Source organism: Engraulis encrasicolus, chromosome 12 (genome assembly GCF_034702125.1).
Source record: "Engraulis encrasicolus isolate BLACKSEA-1 chromosome 12, IST_EnEncr_1.0, whole genome shotgun sequence".
NCBI classification, from domain to species: Eukaryota; Metazoa; Chordata; class Actinopteri; order Clupeiformes; family Engraulidae; genus Engraulis; species Engraulis encrasicolus.
Genome location: NC_085868.1, coordinates 27,073,447 through 27,092,063, shown reverse-complemented (window position 1 = coordinate 27,092,063; position 18,617 = coordinate 27,073,447). Strand labels below are relative to the sequence as shown.

Here is an 18,617-nt window from a genome sequence, read left to right as displayed (position 1 = left end):
GATTGAATGTTTTGAAAATGATAGCATTTTGATTTTATTCACTGTTTACCAAACGTCCCAACTTCATCGGAGTTGGGGTTTGTATTAATATTTTGAATTGGGGTTTTGGGAGATATTGAATAAAACTTGATTGAAGCTTGGTTCATCCAGTCATTATTGTGGCATTGGGTTTCATGGCTAGACTACCAACGCTAGGATACTGTATTTACTTGATAAAATTAGGGCATGTCTGAGTGGTTAACAATAAGGGCCTTTCCCATTACTAATCTCTACCCCTATCCCTATACGCCTTCCCCATGCCCCTCATGCTTTCCAACGAAGCTGTAAGGTGTAGGGCTTGAAACTCAACCGCTACGAATTGGGATATCCCTTCAACAATCAAGGAATGACACTCACAGCTGTCACTAATTCAATGCATTAGGTTGACGTTAATAGCGATTTTTTTCATGTGCGTTTCACAGAGAAAAGGGCCATCACACATTAGGACAATGTTAAACTTAGTACAATGGAATAATTATTACCACTTCAAAACCGTCAATTGCGGCGAAAATAGCGTACTTAAACTTGTGTGCTGTTGTGGGTGCTGCGGCTTGCCGCCAATTTTTAAATGAATTCGCAATGCATTCAGGGAAACCTGTCGAAGCCCTCTCTCGACGGAGTGTGGTGTCGGAAAATCTCCGCGCGGAGGGGTGGAAAGCCCTTCGCCGCACCCCTACCCATCTGTCTGAACGTGAATCGGGATGCCACTACGCCTACACGTGGACGCGTAAAACGGAGGCAAAGGGGAACGGATAGGGGTAAGGGGTGTAATGGGATTCAAGAGAGAGAGATTCAAGAGATTCAATTATTTATTGCCATTGTCAAAAAGGCAACGAAATTGTGTTTGGGGTACAATACTTAGCAGCAGGTTTTCAAGTAAAGTGCAATAAGAGGTAAAAGTGACACCAGTGCTTGACCCCCCCAGCCCCCCCCATCCCACTTAAAGTGCAGCAGAGATTAAGTGCATAATACTCAACACCCCCCCCCTCTCTCTCTGAAACGCACACGCACATGCACACACACACACACACACACACACACACACACACACACACACACACACACACACACACACACACACACACACACACACACAGAGAAATGTCCAAAGCATAGATGGATAACATTTTAGACAGTAATGTTCCTCAGCTGTCCTGCAAATTCAAAAGTCTAATGGCCTAGTGGTAAACGCTGTTGGCCAGTCTTTTAGTGGGGCTCGGAAAGGACCTGTACCTTCTACCTGAGGGTAGCCGTTGGAACACATAATAGGCAGGATGGTGGCTGTCGCGCAGGATGTTCAGGATTCACCCTAAATAACATGAAATGTGGAATGGAATTCATTCCTCCGTACAGAACTAGTATAACTGGAGTCTGATGATTTCCAGACCAAAAAAATGCCCAAAACCTACCTGGAGGCATTGATCCTGCCCAAATTGAACTGCCCAAATTCTATTGATTTCTATGGCCCTACATGGCCTTTTTTACCCATGTTTACACGCAGATGGCCATTCTGCAGCCCAATTGGGCGGGAAACCGTCCAATCTGGCAACACTGCATGCATATAGGGTGTTGTAGGAGTTTGGTCGGTGGTATGCTTTGGGTCACTGTCCATAGAAGATTTATTTGCCACCTGCCTTTCTTTTCTTAGCAGATGTTACTTACAGTAAGTATATGGTTCTTTCTTCATGTCCATCTATTTTATGATATGTGCCACTTCCTTCCACAGCAAAACAACCCTAGCTTATAACGTGATGCTGCCACCCCAATGTTTCAATGTAGCATGGGTTCTTGCAAGCCTGAGAACTTCTTCCTTTTCATTAGAAACCATGGTAAATGGTAAAACTATCAGATTTTACACTGTGTGTATTCATTAAACCAATTGTGGGAAAGAATGAGATTTAATAGTCCTCTTTGTAATAAAACAATGGTATCCAACGACTACAAACACAGACATGACCACATAGCACGAATGTTTCACATTAAACATTTTTAAATAATTTCTCAAACTTACCTACTATGAATGACAATGCAAGGTACACTGGCATTAGCGCCCAAACAAGACCTTTTTGTGGGCTATAGACAGCTTCTGCAGTCCCAAGAATGAACCCTCCTCCAACCCAGGTAGCTGTGAGAAGGTACACAAACAAACACACTTTCTTGAGTCACACAGCCAAAAATACCTGTACATTGCTGTTAGAACTAAACTGCAGTAAACTATAATATTTCTAATTGCTTACTTTGTGTTCAAACACAAACACAGACTGTCTGAATAACTACCACCTGTTGATGAATTGAGCTGCATTTATGATTTAGGTGTTGTGGGAAATTTTACAGACTAACAGGACCTTTTAGTGATTTAAACAAAGAAAAGTAGTAGGACATTCTCCCTCAGGTGTTTGTGAAACAATTGCAATAACAATAGTAACTAGAAGCACTCAGAGAGCGCAAACCTCCGCCAAGGAAGCTGCTTGATAGAACATTTGACTATGTTACACTAGCCTCGCGACGCCATCCTCTGTACTCCACCCAAAGATTTTGGCTCCGCACATCGTCTGGCAAAAGCCTTGAGCTCGGTTCTCTCAGTGTTTCGCCAATCAGCAAACAGAGAGTGGTGACGTAGAACTCACCCGTGAGCTCCGTTAGTGATTGGTTAAGGTAACTATATTCACACTTTCGTTTTGTTATTTGTATGCTTTTGCGACCCTATAACGTAACAGGCATGCTAATAAAGCACAATATGGGTTTTAATTTGAGTTTGGAACTTCAATTAATTTAAATGATAGAGTAAGATCAGACCATCTCCCATCGTCCACGGAGACGGATTCCTCATGGCTTTTGCCAGACTGATTGACGGAGTCAACAGTCGTCTATTTGCCCAGGCTAATGTTACACACCAATTTACAAGAAATTCTGCCTTCTTTTTGTAGTCCCTGCAATTCAATTTCTGGTCACTAGGGGCGTCTAGATATATAGGCCAGCAATGGTGAAGAATCTTTTAAAAAGTCTTGGTTCCGGTTCGTGATCCGGATCACCACCAGAATTTAATTACTTGTTCCTTGGGTCATTATCAACAACTACACAAAGTATCGTTCAAATCCATTGATTAGTTTTTCAGTTATGTTGCTGACAAACAAACAGAGAGACTGACAAACCAACGCGACTGAAAACATTACCTCCTTGGTGGAGGTAATTATGTCTCTGAGAGCCCAGACCCCTGCTATTTTAAGGCAATTCAATTGAACTGTCTAGTGCTTTCTAGAGTAGATACCCATGTATCTAGTAAATGCCTCAAAGGTCCTACCTCAGCAATGAATCAAATCAAATATTATCCTAGTGTCAGTAAGCGATCCAAATCAGTCCCAATAATAATGTGTTCCAAGTTCCAAAGCCAGTTCATAATTGATAAAAACACAACGCTTCCACTGAGGTAATCTAAAGACACTGTTATGGCCAAGATGCCCACATGACATAAAAGCAGAAAAAAGGACAAAAAACCCCATAAAATGATGTAGAGAGACAGTGGGAGGTTCGTCATCTCTTTTCCTGTCAATGCCTAGCAAAGAAACTTGATCTGGTCACAAATATTTACAAAGTAATAAACTGATATTGACTGGTCAACTAATTTACATTACAGCAAATTTTGCATCCAAGTTTTGGCTGTCTCTGACTGGTAATTCAAAAGGGCATACATGGAGAAGATCCACACTATTGTGTATGAAACTACAAAAAAATTACATTACTTTAGTTAAGTCAATCAGTCAATTAACGGTGACGAGGTACGTAAATCTGTACCTCAGTGCTACAGAAGGCTGCCAGTTCCTAGCTCTGTTTCTGTTTAGGCCCACCTTTGCACACACTAGTGGAGTCTGATAAGGGTTTTACGGAACTGACAAAAGCACCAAACTTTGCATGGTGTTTCTTTAGGGTATATGCTGTAATTCTAGCCTTGGAGTCCTCAGAAAAAAAAACGTTCTACTATGTCATATACAATATGCCATGTTGTGTAATGCATTACATTTAGTGCAGCAATTACCTCAAACAATCTTTCACTTGGTGATACAAGCATCAAATTTGGTTCAGAGGTGCTTCAGACCCTACCCTTTTAGAAAAGGTCGCTATCCAGGTGAAAAAACAAAATGGCGGCCATTTTCCAAGATGGCCGCCAATTGAACTGCTTTTAAATGGCTTTTATGTATATTTTGATTGACTGATCATATTTTGAATATCTATGTATGGAAATATATTATGTTGAGCATGGAAAATTCAATGATACACTCAAAAAAAATATTGACAATTATAGTATTTTCATAATTACATGTAAATAAACTAACACTCACTGAATGATTCTAAATATTACAAAAACAGAAGTAGGCCTATAATGATTACATGTTTGTTGTTTGGGTAGGAAAACTCTCTGATGCATATGTTGGAGTTATTTTTAGTCCTCACATTTGCAGGAACATAATTGTGTACAGTTGAGGCTAAAGCAATAGCATTTGCATCTTCCTCGGCAGTCAGTCTTGCATCCACGTTTTGTCAGTTGCTGGCAACTCTCCGCAATTGTAGGAGGCTTTGACCAGAGAACTTTCCAGGCCTCACCATCTTTTTGCCACCCCCAGTTGGCAGGGCTTTCAATTTGCATTTTGCACACAGTAGCTCGGCCCCATATACAGGCAGTTTGGCAGCGGACCGTTTAACATGATGGACAAGGGATGCACTTGTTGGTGGAATGGCATCATAGGATCTTTGTTTTCGAGCAAACAAGTCCAGTCTTAACCTCATCAACCTTGTCTGTTGTGCTGTTCTTGTCATACATATTGATGACAAACCTCTCAAGAAGGTTCAGGTCAGTATGTTCAATTACTTCTGGGTATGAACTGAGCTTTTTGAAGACATGAGTCACTTCAGGGCAGACGTCTCATGTTTGCCATGCTGTTTTCTTGCCTTTGCTATGGAAAGCTGATACAACATCACAGCCAGTGAAAGAATGGAAGGACATCATGCTTTTGGATTTCTCTGGCCCAAGATTCAACACCATGTCATGAATTGGCAGCCACCTGATGGAATGACCATGGCCGAATTCGATCCACATCATCTCTAATCCTGCATCCTGGAGAATTTCTTTACATGCACTGGCCATACAAAGACTTGAAATTACGTTTCTTACTTTCCCATGCAGACATAGGCATAGACTTTAGGTGTGGACTTAGGCAATTAGACATAGACAGTACACATGCATTACACCTAGAGTACCTATACAATACCCTTACAGATATATAAAGTGCAAGACTGGGCAACAGCAGACATACATAGAACATGTATTAAGAAGAGGTATTGTTGTGCATTTTCAGTTATGTCCTATTGTGACGATTCTGATATGGTGATAGTAGCATTGTGAAATAATAATACATATAAAGTAAGTAATTGTAATGTGCAATATTTACAACTACAGTTGGTAGCTAGTTTTCCAGTACAGTCATTAAGTAACAGGCATGAAGCAACAGCAACATGTGTGTGCATGTTTGTGTGTGCTTTTGAGTTAGTTCAGTGAGAGGTCGTCGCTGATGTGCACTCCGAGGAATTTTGTGCTGCTCACTCTCTCCACAACATCATTGTCGATGGTCAGTGGTAGCAGTTGTTTTTGGCCCCTCTGAAAGTTGACAACAATCTCCTTGGTCTTGTTGACATTCAGCAGGAGGTTGTTGTCCTTGCACCATCTGGCCAGCAAGTCTACTTCTTCTGTGTAGTGAGTCTCGTCACCCTTAGTGATGAGGCCCACTAGTGTTGTATCGTACGCAAACTTCATCAGATGGTTAGTGCTGTGGGTCGTTGTGCAGTCATGTGTCAGCAGCGTGAACAGCAGGGGGCTGAGCACACAACCTTGCGGGGCCCCCGTGCTCAGGGTCAGGGTGATTGAGGTGTTGTTCCCGACACATACTGCAGCTCAATGGATTTTTAGCAGACATCTTGTGTAATACGGTTAAAGGCCGAGGGTCTATCCTTTTACCACCCAACCGTTCAAATTATCAAAGCACATTGAGATATGGGACACAACAAGGTTAAGTCATCTTCTGCCCTAGCCGGGCTCCGCCCTACTGGTGACGCTACGCCTTCGGCTCAGCTACACACAGTAGGGCCAGGAGCTTGCTCTCTCCCGCTACAGCGGGATCTCCACCCACTTTGTCTGGAACCAATCAACTGTGCATTTACAGCTGTCCTGGGTAGAGATGTGTTCAAGGCAGTGACGTGGTTTAAGCAGAGACGTTCTATTGGGCTAAGAAATGTTTGGTTTAAACTTCAGCACAGCCCTTAACCAGTAGCAAGCCGAGGGAGGCGGGTTAACCAGGCCATGGAAACAAAGTTCGTTCTGTATGGAAACGCTAATCGTTATAGTCCTGGTCAGACCAGAATTGCGGTACGTGATCTGAAGTCTATGAAAATCAGGCAACTTCTTCCCTACACCCAGCCCGATCATTCATCCAGTGTCATTTAAGTCCTGTGCAATCTGTACACTATCCGGGTAACTGAAGCCCCGTTACCCTTGGCTCGGCTCTCCCGCGCTGGACACATCCTGTCAATTCAGGTGCGGCTATCTAACTAAATTTCTAACTACACTAACTACATTTCTAATTAAGCTATATACAGGGTCTTATTGGATAGTATATGGGAGACTATAAATACTAACAACTAAAGTGAGTATACTAAAGAGTTAGTAAACTACAACTACCAGGGCTCCAGAGTGCGACCAATTTGGTCGCATATGCGCCCATTTTTTTCAATGGTGCGCCTAAAAAATATTTTTAGGCGCACCGGTGCGACCAGCCATCAGTAGAACAAAATCAATTACCAAACAACCGTTTTAATGGACATACAATTAATAGTCATTCTACAGAAGTGGCCCATCATCACACAATAAAGCGTGTCGATGCGGTCATTCCTTCAACTCTACCGGTAGCTTTCTCCCCCTTCCTCGTTCACAGGCAGCCCGACATTTCAGAATAGAATGTTCAACTTCGCTCAACTATCCGAGTTCACATGTGCCAGCGAGTTTTGCAATGGGCGAGACAGTTACAATCACGGTAAAAACAGCAAAATGACTTGAGGATATTTTAAACACGAGAGAGTCACAATCACGGGGAAAAACTAAATGGCTTGAGCGGATATTAAACATTGGCACACAAAAACGCAGACGGGTGCGCGGATAATTGCCCGTTTCAGTCGTGTGCAGAGCTGGCCAAACAACAGGTGACGCGCTAGTCTGTCGGAACTTCTGTGAGTTTTTTGATAGCGACTAGGACAGGCTACATACTGCCTATCAGTCTGCAAGGCATCGTTCATGCACCTCGAGACAGCACGCGATAAAGGGAGGGAGAGAGAGAGAGAACGAGAGAGAGAGTGAGCGAACGAGCGCACTAGTGCTGTCGTGTCTGTTCGTAGCGCTTGCTAAGATATCACAATCATTATGCAGAGGGAGAGCGCTCAAAAACGGGGAAATAGACGAAACCCAATTCACCTCAGATTCCACTGTAAACATAGGCTAGGCTATTTGTGTCTAATGATTTTAAAAATCATTACATTTTTAGCAGGGTTTGTTAAAAAAATCTATCTATCTATCCATCCATCCATCCATCTTCATATTGTAACTCTGTGCTTGTGCCGTGTGCGTAGCCTTATTTCAGAAAAGGCTGGTATGTTGATCTTACTAGTCAAACACATACTGACTAAAAGGCTACTAATTTGGTCTTTTCTACCAGCCAAACTGCTTGTAGCCAAGATGTGTTAGTTAGGTAGCCAGTAGCCTACTGTCATGTCTTTTATAAGGAGCACATTTGGAAGACTAACCTATAGCACATGAAAGGCTCCAGGTCTTTTAAAATAATAGAATAATAATAATAATAATAATAATAATAATAATAATAATAATAATAATAATAATAATAATGATTATTGTTGCTATTATTATTGCTATTGTTATTATTTTTAATAATTATTTTTTAAAGCTGAGGTGCGTGTGTGTATGGGGTGGTGAAAACATTTCGGTGCACCTAAATTTTGTGCTGGTGCACCTAAAAAAAATGTTTAGGCGCACCAGTGCAACCAGTGCAAAAAGTTAGTCTGGAGCCCTGACTACAGCTATTGTACCACAAGCCGACACTGAACCCCATGCTGAGTCTCACAGCAGTGATGTCACCAGTGTGCCCTGGTTGTGCTATAACATCACTCTAATACAGAATGTAAACAAGTTTACGACATTGTATTCCAACAGTGATGGCAAGGTTAGTATGCATTATTGAATACCTGCTATCGGACAGCTGTATGTCATAAATGTGCATTTTCAGTCATGTAAGGGCTGCCATTTTGAAAAGTGGTGGCCATTTTGTGATGAAATAATGATACTATGAAGTTGTCCTTGTCAGAATGCATACATTTTAATATTTCCATCACTCAGATATCTTGATTACTTGGCATTCTAAGACGAAAACAGCTTTTTTCACCTTTAATGAGGCGGCCATCTTGAAAAATGGCCGCCATCTTGTTTTTTCACCTGGATAGCGACCTTTTCTGGGAGAGTAGGCCCTGGAGCACCTGTGTACCTGATTTGGTGCTTGTATCACCAAGTGAAAGATTCTTATGGAATATTGACTTAACAAGCCTGACTACATTGTTATTACATGGCATTATACTTAGCTGACAATGTTAATATAGTCCCGAACTCAGCAGAGATGAAAGGGCAGTGGTAGCCTGCTTGACCAGATTGATGAAACTACAAAAATGTTCATAGTGTGAAAGTATGGGTGAGTCTGTGCCTACATGCTTGACAGCAAATGTAACATTGTGAACAATTTGAGAAGATTCTTGGTTTGAATTAAAATCAGCATTTCCCACACTAAAACTATGGTGAGAATAGACTGCTGCTAATGCTCTCTCAGCAGCATCTGAATGGGGAAGTGTAAGTGCAAGATGATGTCCAAGGTAGCAGGTTTACATCCTCTTATTTCCATAACAGATATTTTTTTATTTGTATGAGAGAGGGTAAAGGACAGGACCTCTCCATATGTATGAAGAACCCATAAGATCACCTAATTCTAAATTCACACAAGTAGCATTGTGTATATAGTGAGTGCATTTCAGTCATCATTAGAATGGCACACATACTGTTTTCTAAGTGGGTGTTGAGTAAGTAGGCAAAGGTAAATTGTTTTTTCCCCAGCATTTGCTAGCAAGTCCTCACCTAGTATGCTACTTGTGTCACAAGCTGTATTACGTTTAGCTCAGTAATCATTGAGTACTTCAATTGCTACTTTAAAACTGACAACTGATGTACAACATGTAGCCTACCGTAGGTCTTTGCCACCCTTACTGATAGGAGAAATATCTATATTAAACAACAATTCTCATATGGTATATACTATGAAAGTAAATAATTACCGGTACTGATTTTCTTGATATGCAAGGCACACAAATAGTCTAGGAGATAGGATAGTCTACCATAAACCCCCCCAAACAAAATGGCTCTGAGCCATTTTGTTTGGGGGGGTTTATGGTAGACTATCCTATCTCATGACTTTTGTTAACCTTCAAGATTTTGAGTGGTAACACACAACTCCTTCCCACTACACTTTTTTTGCATTATATTGTACATGACCTTAGAATGCTTTACATGTTTCAGTTCTATAGTTGTACAGTACAGTACAGTACACAGTGCAGTAACATACCGTACGGTGCAGTAACAGTACAGTAGCATATAGTACGGTGCAGTATAGTAAAGTACAGTAGAGTATAGAACAGTAGCATACAGTATGGTGCAGTACAGTACAATATACTACGATGCAGTACAGTACAGCAGCATACAGTACGGTGCAGTATAGTAAAGTACAGTACAGTACAGTACAGTACAGTAGCATACAGTAAGGTGCAGTAGAGTACAGTGCAGTACAGTACAGCACAGTAATAGTATAGCAGAGTACAGTACAGTACAGTACAGTATAGCAGAGTACACTACACCACAGTACAGTAGAGTACAGTATAGACTTTTAGGCTACTTGACAGCTGTATCCCTCCAAAGCCAATGGGATTTTCACATGCTGTTGTTTAAAGTTTTTGAAAGACTTTTTGACTTTGGTAGAGAGGGAAGGCAGTCGGACATATTTTAGGACCACACCCACAAATAAAAAATAACAAGCAATAAATAAATTCAATGGTTAAGTAGCCAACATGTCTTCTAGGTTAAAGCCCGAAGTAGAATTGAAAACAGGTATGTTACCATTTTGCTCCTCTAAAACATAATATATTTGTCAATATACTGTAAGTATGGTGTATATTGCATATTGATTAAGCATAATGTCCTAAGCTTAAAGGGCCCGATCACTCCATAGTACACGTAGGACTTGTGATATACATATCTGAACACAAGTCAGCATAAGTCTTACATTTTATTTTGTAATGGCCTTATAGAGGTAGATCTTCCAAGCTGTCACTGGCACTTGTAGGCTACATGTAATATTCACTTGATTGATATGAAAATTGAACATTTCACTTGGGCTCCTAGGGTTAAATCATTGAGAGGGTCCTAAGGAAGCATCGTTCAAAATTGCAGTTTTTTGTCAGCTCCGTAACGGTAATGGCCTTTTTCTCCCGCAGCAGACTCTACTACACGGTTACATCATTACATCTCTTCAGGAACACCAAAAGCAGTCCAAATCCCCCCCAGTATTAAAAAATAAAATACACCAATGCCCCCCATTTGCAATAGAGCGCCCCCCTTCTCAGCTGTCTCCTTCTCAACACACCCCAAGGGCTCCTAGATGCCCTGGGGGGCTGTAGAGCCCCTGTTGAGAAACACTGATGTAGATAACTATGTTTCACAATTTACAGAAGGGATGGGTTCAGAGCCGGTTTTAGAATAGGTAATTGCCTTGGGCCTAACCCTTGAAATCCTATCTTTTTGAGCTGGAAGCAAAACATGTAAGAATACAGGAATTATTAATTTTTGGATCTATAATCTCTGAAAGTTGAACATTTTTGATGGAAGTATGCAGTGTCTCTATGGGGGAGGAAGGGAATGTTTTAAAAAGGGCTGGGTATCACAGCCATGTTCCTGTATTGGTTTGATTTCGATTCTTAGGGATTTTAATCGATTAATCACGATTCAATTCGATTTTGATTCAATTCAATCCAATCGATTCAATCCGTTCCCCTCTTGGTGCCAGGCTTTACCCCAAAACATGCTGTTGCCTATTTTTACATAAACATTTCAAAGAGCTGTGGCTTGACAGTATTAACCGATTGCTCATTTTTTTATTGGTAGGCCTAGGCCTACTTAAATACCTTCTGGGTATTTTCCATACACCTAAATGAAACAAAAATAACAAAAACAAAAAGAACAAAAAAAAAATCAATTTTGTGCCCTGTGAATCGATTAAGAGAATTTTAAATGAAATCGATTCAGAATCGATTAAATCATTTTTTTTACCCAGCCCTAGTTGTAAATATGAACACATCATTATGATAGGTGGGGGATAAAGGAGAAGAATACATCAATATGATCTGATAAGGGAGAAGAGTACATCAAATGCCCGTTGAAAAATCTAACTTTACAAACTTCTGTTCTTCTTGTAGTACTGTTCATTTCACCTACCATTATTTCCTTTCCAAGTTTGTTTGATATACTGTATATAAAATTGTGGCACAGTATGCTTGCAATTTTAACTAGAAATGCATTCTCACAGAAAATGCTGGAAGCGGGCTTGCCTTTTGGGGCAGAGATGAAACAAAGTACTATTGAGAAAACAAAGCTAAAAGAAATCTTGGAAAAACTCCATCCACCCAGTCAGAAGTTATGGGCCAAACAATTCAGCCATCTTGGATTCAGCCATCTTGAAAGTGTTGTAGCTCTGCGTTTTGGGGATATACTAAATGACATACATGGTATTTTAAGTTGGCTAAGGAACACTGCATATGATATAATTTTGAAAATCAACATGGCTTCGAGCGGGATTAGAACTCACAACCTCCATATCTGTAATCCAACCCCTTTGCCATTGATATTAAATGACATACAATAGATGATATTTGAAGTTGGCTAAGGAACACTGCATATGATATCATTTTGAAAATCAACATGGCTTCGACTGGGGTTCGAACCTCCAACCCCCATATCCCTAATTCAGCACATTTGCCATTCATACTAAATGACATACATGGCATTTTAAGTTGGCCAAGGAACACTGCATATGATATAATTTTGAAAATCAACATGGCTTTGACTGGGATTCGAACCCCCAACCTCCATATCTGTAATCCAGCACATTTGCCATGCATACTAAATGACATACATGGCATTTTAAGTTGGCCAAGGAACACTGCATATGATATAATTTTGAAAATCAACATGGCTTTGACTGGGATTCGAACCCCCAACCTCCATATCTGTAATCCAGCACATTTGCCATCCATACTAAATGATATACATGGCATTTTAAGTCGGCCAAGGAACGCTGCATATGATATAATTTAGAAAATCAACATGGCTTCGGGTGGGATTCGAACCCTCAACCTCCATATCTCTAATGCAGCAGCATGCATTACCACTAAGCCAAGCAGCTAATTGTCATGCATAGTCCAGCAAGACTATACATTGCATTGCAGAGCTGAACAATAGACTTCTAGAATGGTTGCTCGCACCTGCTCGTTAAGAATAGAATCTTGAGACAGTGACAGTTGAAATGGAACCCTTCACTGGCTGCACCTGTTGTGATTGACTGAAAGACAGTTAGTATTGAGCTCTAAACTGGGGAGAAAATGAGAATGAGTTTTTTGTCTTTACAACATCGTTGTAAAAAAACTAAAAGGAGTTGGCACGTGTCCTTTTCACAGATCGGAGTCATGCTTGTGATCTCTCTAACAGTCTTTGAATGAAGTTTATAGGTGAAAGGGTTCAGGCACAAATGGACCTCCGTGTGGGACATGCGCTGATCTCTTGAAAAATGCACTTTTCGAAAGACTGGGATTCTCCATAGAGCCAGGCCTGTTTTTTTTTACAAACCTGCCATTTAAAAAGTATTGGGAGTTGGGAGATGAAACTTTGACAATTTGGAGACATCCCATAGAGCTCGCTAACAACGCGTCAACTAAACTTCTAGGTGAAAGTGTTGATGTTTTATGACCGAAAAAGCCTCCTACACTCTAATCTCTAGAGTGGCGGAACTGTCGTTCATGAAGGTTCCACCATGGTTTTGAATGGGGACCCAGGCTTTCACTAAATCGCCAAAAACGGGAAAACGACAAGAGACACGGAGAAGCCTATAACTGTACGCGATCTCCAAGCCGAGCCGGTCGTTTTAGTGTTTGAACGGTGTCTCTATCTCGAAAGGCCTAGGAGGAGATCCATTTTCTATTTTTACTGCCCCTGCACAAGACCAAGCTATAACTAGAAATGCATTCTCACAGAAAATGCTGGAAGCGGGCTTGCCTTTTGGGGCAGAGATGAAAAAAAGTACTATTGAGAAAACAAAGCTAAAAGAAATGTTGGGAAAAATCCATCCACCCAGTCAGAAGTTATGGGCCAAACAATTCAGCCATCTTGGATTCAGCCATCTTGAAAGTGCTGTAGCTCTGCGTTTTGGGGATATACTAAATGACATACATGGTATTTTAAGTTGGCTAAGGAACACTGCATATGATATAATTTTGAAAATCGACATGGCTTCGAGCGGGATTAGAACTCACAACCTCCATATCTGTAATCCAACCCCTTTGCCATTGATATTAAATGACATACGATACATGATATTTGAAGTTGGCTAAGGAACACTGCATATGATATCATTTTGGAAATCAACATGGCTTCGACTGGGGTTCGAACCTCCAACCCCCATATCCCTAATTCAGCACATTTGCCATTCATACTAAATGACATACATGGCATTTTAAGTTGGCCAAGGAACACTGCATATGATATACTTTTGAAAATCAACATGGCTTTGACTGGGATTCGAACCCCCAACCTCCATATCTGTAATCCAGCACATTTGCCATGCATACTAAATGACATACATGGCACTTTAAGTTGGCCAAGGAACACTGCATATGATGTAATTTTGAAAATCAACATGGCTTTGACAGGGTTTCGAACCCCCAACCTCAATATCTGTAATTCAGCACATTTGCCATCCATACTAAATGATATACATGTATGGCATTTTAAGTCGGCCAAGGAACGCTGCATATGATATAATTTAGAAAATCAACATTGCTTCTTGTGGGTTTCGAACCCTCAACCTCCAATCTAATGCAGGTCATGCATTACCACTAAGCCAAGCAGTTAATTGTCATGCATAGTCCAGCAAGACTATATTACATTGCATTGCAGAGCTGAACAATGGACTTCTAGAATGCTTGCTCGCACCTGCTCGTTAAGAATGGAATCTTGAGACAGTGACAGTTGAAATGGAATCCTTCACTGGCTGCACCTGTTGTGATTGACTGAAAGACAGTTAGTATTGAGCCTTTAACAGGGGAGAAAATGAGAATGAGTTTTTTGTCTTTACAACATCGTTGTAAAAAAACTAAAAGGAGTTGGCACGTGTCCTTTTCACAGATCGGAGTCATGCTTGTGATCTCTCTAACAGTCTTTGAATGAAGTTTATAGGTTAAAATTTTCAGGCACAAATGGACCTCCGTGTGGGACATGCGCTGATCTCTTGAAAAAGGCACTTTTCAAAAGACTGGGATTCTCCATAGAGCCAGGCCTGTTTTTTTTACAAACCTGCCATTTAAAAAGTATTGGGAGTTGGGAGATGAAACTTTCACAATTTGGAGACATGCCATAGAGCTCGCTAACAACGCGTCAACTAAATTTCTAGGTGAAAGTGTTGATGTTTTATGACCGAAAAAGCCTCCTACACTCTAATCTCTAGAGTGGCGGAACTGTCGTTCATGAAGGTTCCACCATGGTTTTCAATGGAGACCCAGGCTTTCACAAAATCGCCAAAAACGGGAAAACGACAAGAGACACGGAAAAGCCTATTAATATACGCGATCTCTAAGCCGAGCCGGTCGTTTTAGTGTTTGAACGGTGTCTCTATCTCGAAAGGCCTAGGAGGATATCCATTTTCTATTTTTGCTGCCCCTGCACAAGAGAACCAATAATAAATAATTAACAGGACTTAGAGATTACTATAATCGGGCCTTGCTCTGCAAGAGCTCTGCTCTTGCTCCGCAAGCCCGCTTAATAATAACTAGAAATGCATTCTCACAGAAAATGCTGGAAGCGGGCTTGCCTTTTGGGGCAGAGATGAAACAAAGTACTATTGAGAAAACAAAGCTAAAAGAAATCTTGGAAAAACTCCATCCACCCAGTCAGAAGTTATGGGCCAAACAATTCAGCCATCTTGGATTCAGCCATCTTGAAAGTGTTGTAGCTCTGCGTTTTGGGGATATACTAAATGACATACATGGTATTTTAAGTTGGCTAAGGAACACTGCGTATGATATAATTTTGAAAATCAACATGGCTTCGAGCGGGATTAGAACTCACAACCTCCATATCTGTAATCCAACCCCTTTGCCATTGATATTAAATGACATACAATAGATGATATTTGAAGTTGGCTAAGGAACACTGCATATGATATCATTTTGAAAATCAACATGGCTTCGACTGGGGTTCGAACCTCCAACCCCCATATCCCTAATTCAGCACATTTGCCATTCATACTAAATGACATACATGGCATTTTAAGTTGGCCAAGGAACACTGCATATGATATAATTTTGAAAATCAACATGGCTTTGACTGGGATTCGAACCCCCAACCTCCATATCTGTAATCCAGCACATTTGCCATGCATAATAAATGACATACATGGCATTTTAAGTTGGCCAAGGAACACTGCATATGATATAATTTTGAAAATCAACATGGCTTTGACTGGGATTCGAACCCCCAACCTCCATATCTGTAATCCAGCACATTTGCCATGCATACTTAATGACATACATGGCATTTTAAGTTGGCCAAGGAACACTGCATATGATATAATTTTGAAAATCAACATGGCTTTGACTGGGTTTCGAACCCCCAACCTCAATATCTGTAATTCAGCACATTTGCCATCCATACTAAATGATATACATGGCATTTTAAGTCGGCCAAGGAACGCTGCATATGATATATTTTAGAAAATCAACATGGCTTCGGGTGGGATTCGAACCCTCAACCTCCATCTCTCTAATGCAGCGGCATGCATTACCACTAAGCCAAGCAGCTAATTGTCATGCATTGTCCAGCAAGACTATATTACATTGCATTGCAGAGCTGAACAATAGACTTCTAGAATGGTTGCTCGCACCTGCTCGTTAAGAATAGAATCTTGAGACAGTGACAGTTGAAATGGAACACTTCATTGGCTGCACCTGTTGTGATTGACTGAAAGACAGTTAGTATTGAGCTCTAGACAGGGGAGAGGATGAGAATGAGTTTTTTGTCTTTACAACATCGTTGTAAAAAAACTAAAAGGAGTTGGCACGTGTCCTTTTCACAGATCGGAGTCATGCTTGTGATCTCTCTAACAGTCTTTGAATGAAGTTTATAGGTGAAAGGGTTCAGGCACAAATGGACCTCCGTGTGGGACATGCGCTGATCTCTTGAAAAATGCACTTTTCGAGAGAATGGGATTCTCCATATAGTCAAGTTCATTATGTATTTTTGCTGGATTTTTATGGGGATTTGGAAAAGTAGATAGTATAAGCAATCAGAAAAAGAATGTTTCCATTTGCACAGGTGGCGGCCATCTTGGATTTTTCAAAATGGCGTCCGAAAAACCTATATTTTGTCATTTCTCAGCTTCTGAATAAGTTAGAACATTGATTTTAACTGCTTAACCAACATTTTCAGGGTCACTGAATCTAATGGTGTTAGTTTTATTGTTGTCAGACATTTTGTTACCACACCAATTTATTTGAACTATTGATTTATAGTATTTATGAGTAGATGGCCCACCATTTAAAACATCCCAGCTTGAATGTGCAAAACTGGTACAGTTTACATGTCCACCATTTTGCTGTACATTTACAGGCTTGCCTGTGCAAATCTCACAGCTACATTGTATCCAATATACAGGAGCAGCGCCACATAGTGAATGTTTTGAGTGTCAACAGGTGTTCATTTTTTTCATTTGGGGGAACCCCTTCAGCATGCATGCATTTTCTGTATGATAATACTGGAAACTGACTGCAAGACAGAGTGACAAATCAATTGGTGTTATTAATATTATTAATGCACATACGAGCATGTCATTAACTGGTGTTGGTGAGTGTGCTTTAGTGTAACAGTGAGGGTTCTGTTTGCTGTTTGTTCTGGTTATGTTCACAGGTGAGGTCACATCGAGGTGAACAAGAGACATGTCAAGCCCATGAGCTCATTAACTGGAAGCTGTGTATTCTATGCCAGTCTGATGATGCCAAGATGGTGGTTCTGGTCCAGAATCCAAGATTAGACACTAATGGACATGTACGAGAAGTAGTTCAACAGAAGGTCAGTCTGAGTGATTGGGACCATGTTAAATCCAAAGGCGACTGCAGAACTGCACAGCTGAGACACCAGGGACACAGAATGCAGTCTAGCATCTCTCCTGTCACTCAGGTGCAACCAACAAGGTTCAAATACAGCATGCAAGCAACCAACATGCACATAATTTCTACAGGACGGTGCACAGCCAAGAAGCGTGGCAAGAAGAGAGGATGAACAGAAATGGATGACCCAGGCCCCTCAACATCTAATTCTCCACTCCACTCGTCAAGAAACAAAGCTCCATCTGCCAAAAGGCCAATGGTGAACTACTTTATCTGGTCAGAACTGCAAATGCCGGAAAATCTCCAAAGGCTGCTTTGGAACAGTCCCAGAATCTCACACTCAAAACTAGACTGAACACCCGCATCTCAACATATGATGCACATGCAATTGATGTATGATATCACAAAGATTGTGGGACAAAACATGTGTCATGTACGGCGAGACCCAGGCCTGACAGAAATACAACTCTCAAAGAAGCCTTGACGTTAACATGTCTGCTTGAGCTGATCAACCGTATTGATGTGGAAACGCAAAACAAAGCATGGACATCATTAAAAAAATGTATGTCAACATGCTTGATTCAGAAGCCTTGGAGAATCATGAACTTGCATTCAGTAGAAAGTGGCCGAAAGAGAGACACACCCTGTACAATTCAGCTGGGACATCATTGATGTTGCTGGATACTTGTATGGCATCTGTTCCCTGGCCTGTCTTGGTGAAGGTTGCAATGTTCGTCCTTGCCACCTGTGCTGCTTTGTAAATTGCTTTCATGTTATCATATTCATCAGTTGTCATTGCAGCATGAACCATGTTTTCTTCACGTGCTTCTGGATAGTAGGGGCTTTTGACTTCTTTCGGTCATTTAGAACAGACAGACTTCAGTTATGGCAAGACTGTGAGGATTCTCTTTTTCAGCCACTTTCTACTGAATGCAATCTTTGTGATATTGGACAGCAATTGAATGTGCATCATCTGCTGAGATTCTGGTGGTCATTCTTGTTTT

General features: G+C 40.9%; 1 protein-coding gene across 1 annotated transcript in view; it reads right to left on the bottom strand.

The window, feature by feature from the left end:
• LOC134459509 (high affinity choline transporter 1-like) overlaps window positions 1–18,617 on the bottom strand; it is a 37,392-nt gene that overhangs the window by 9,115 nt on the left and 9,660 nt on the right. The window contains exon 2 of the mRNA XM_063211873.1: window positions 2,051–2,195. Within this exon, the coding sequence (XP_063067943.1) occupies window positions 2,051–2,195 (145 nt within the window). The remainder of the gene's footprint in view (window positions 1–2,050; window positions 2,196–18,617) is intronic.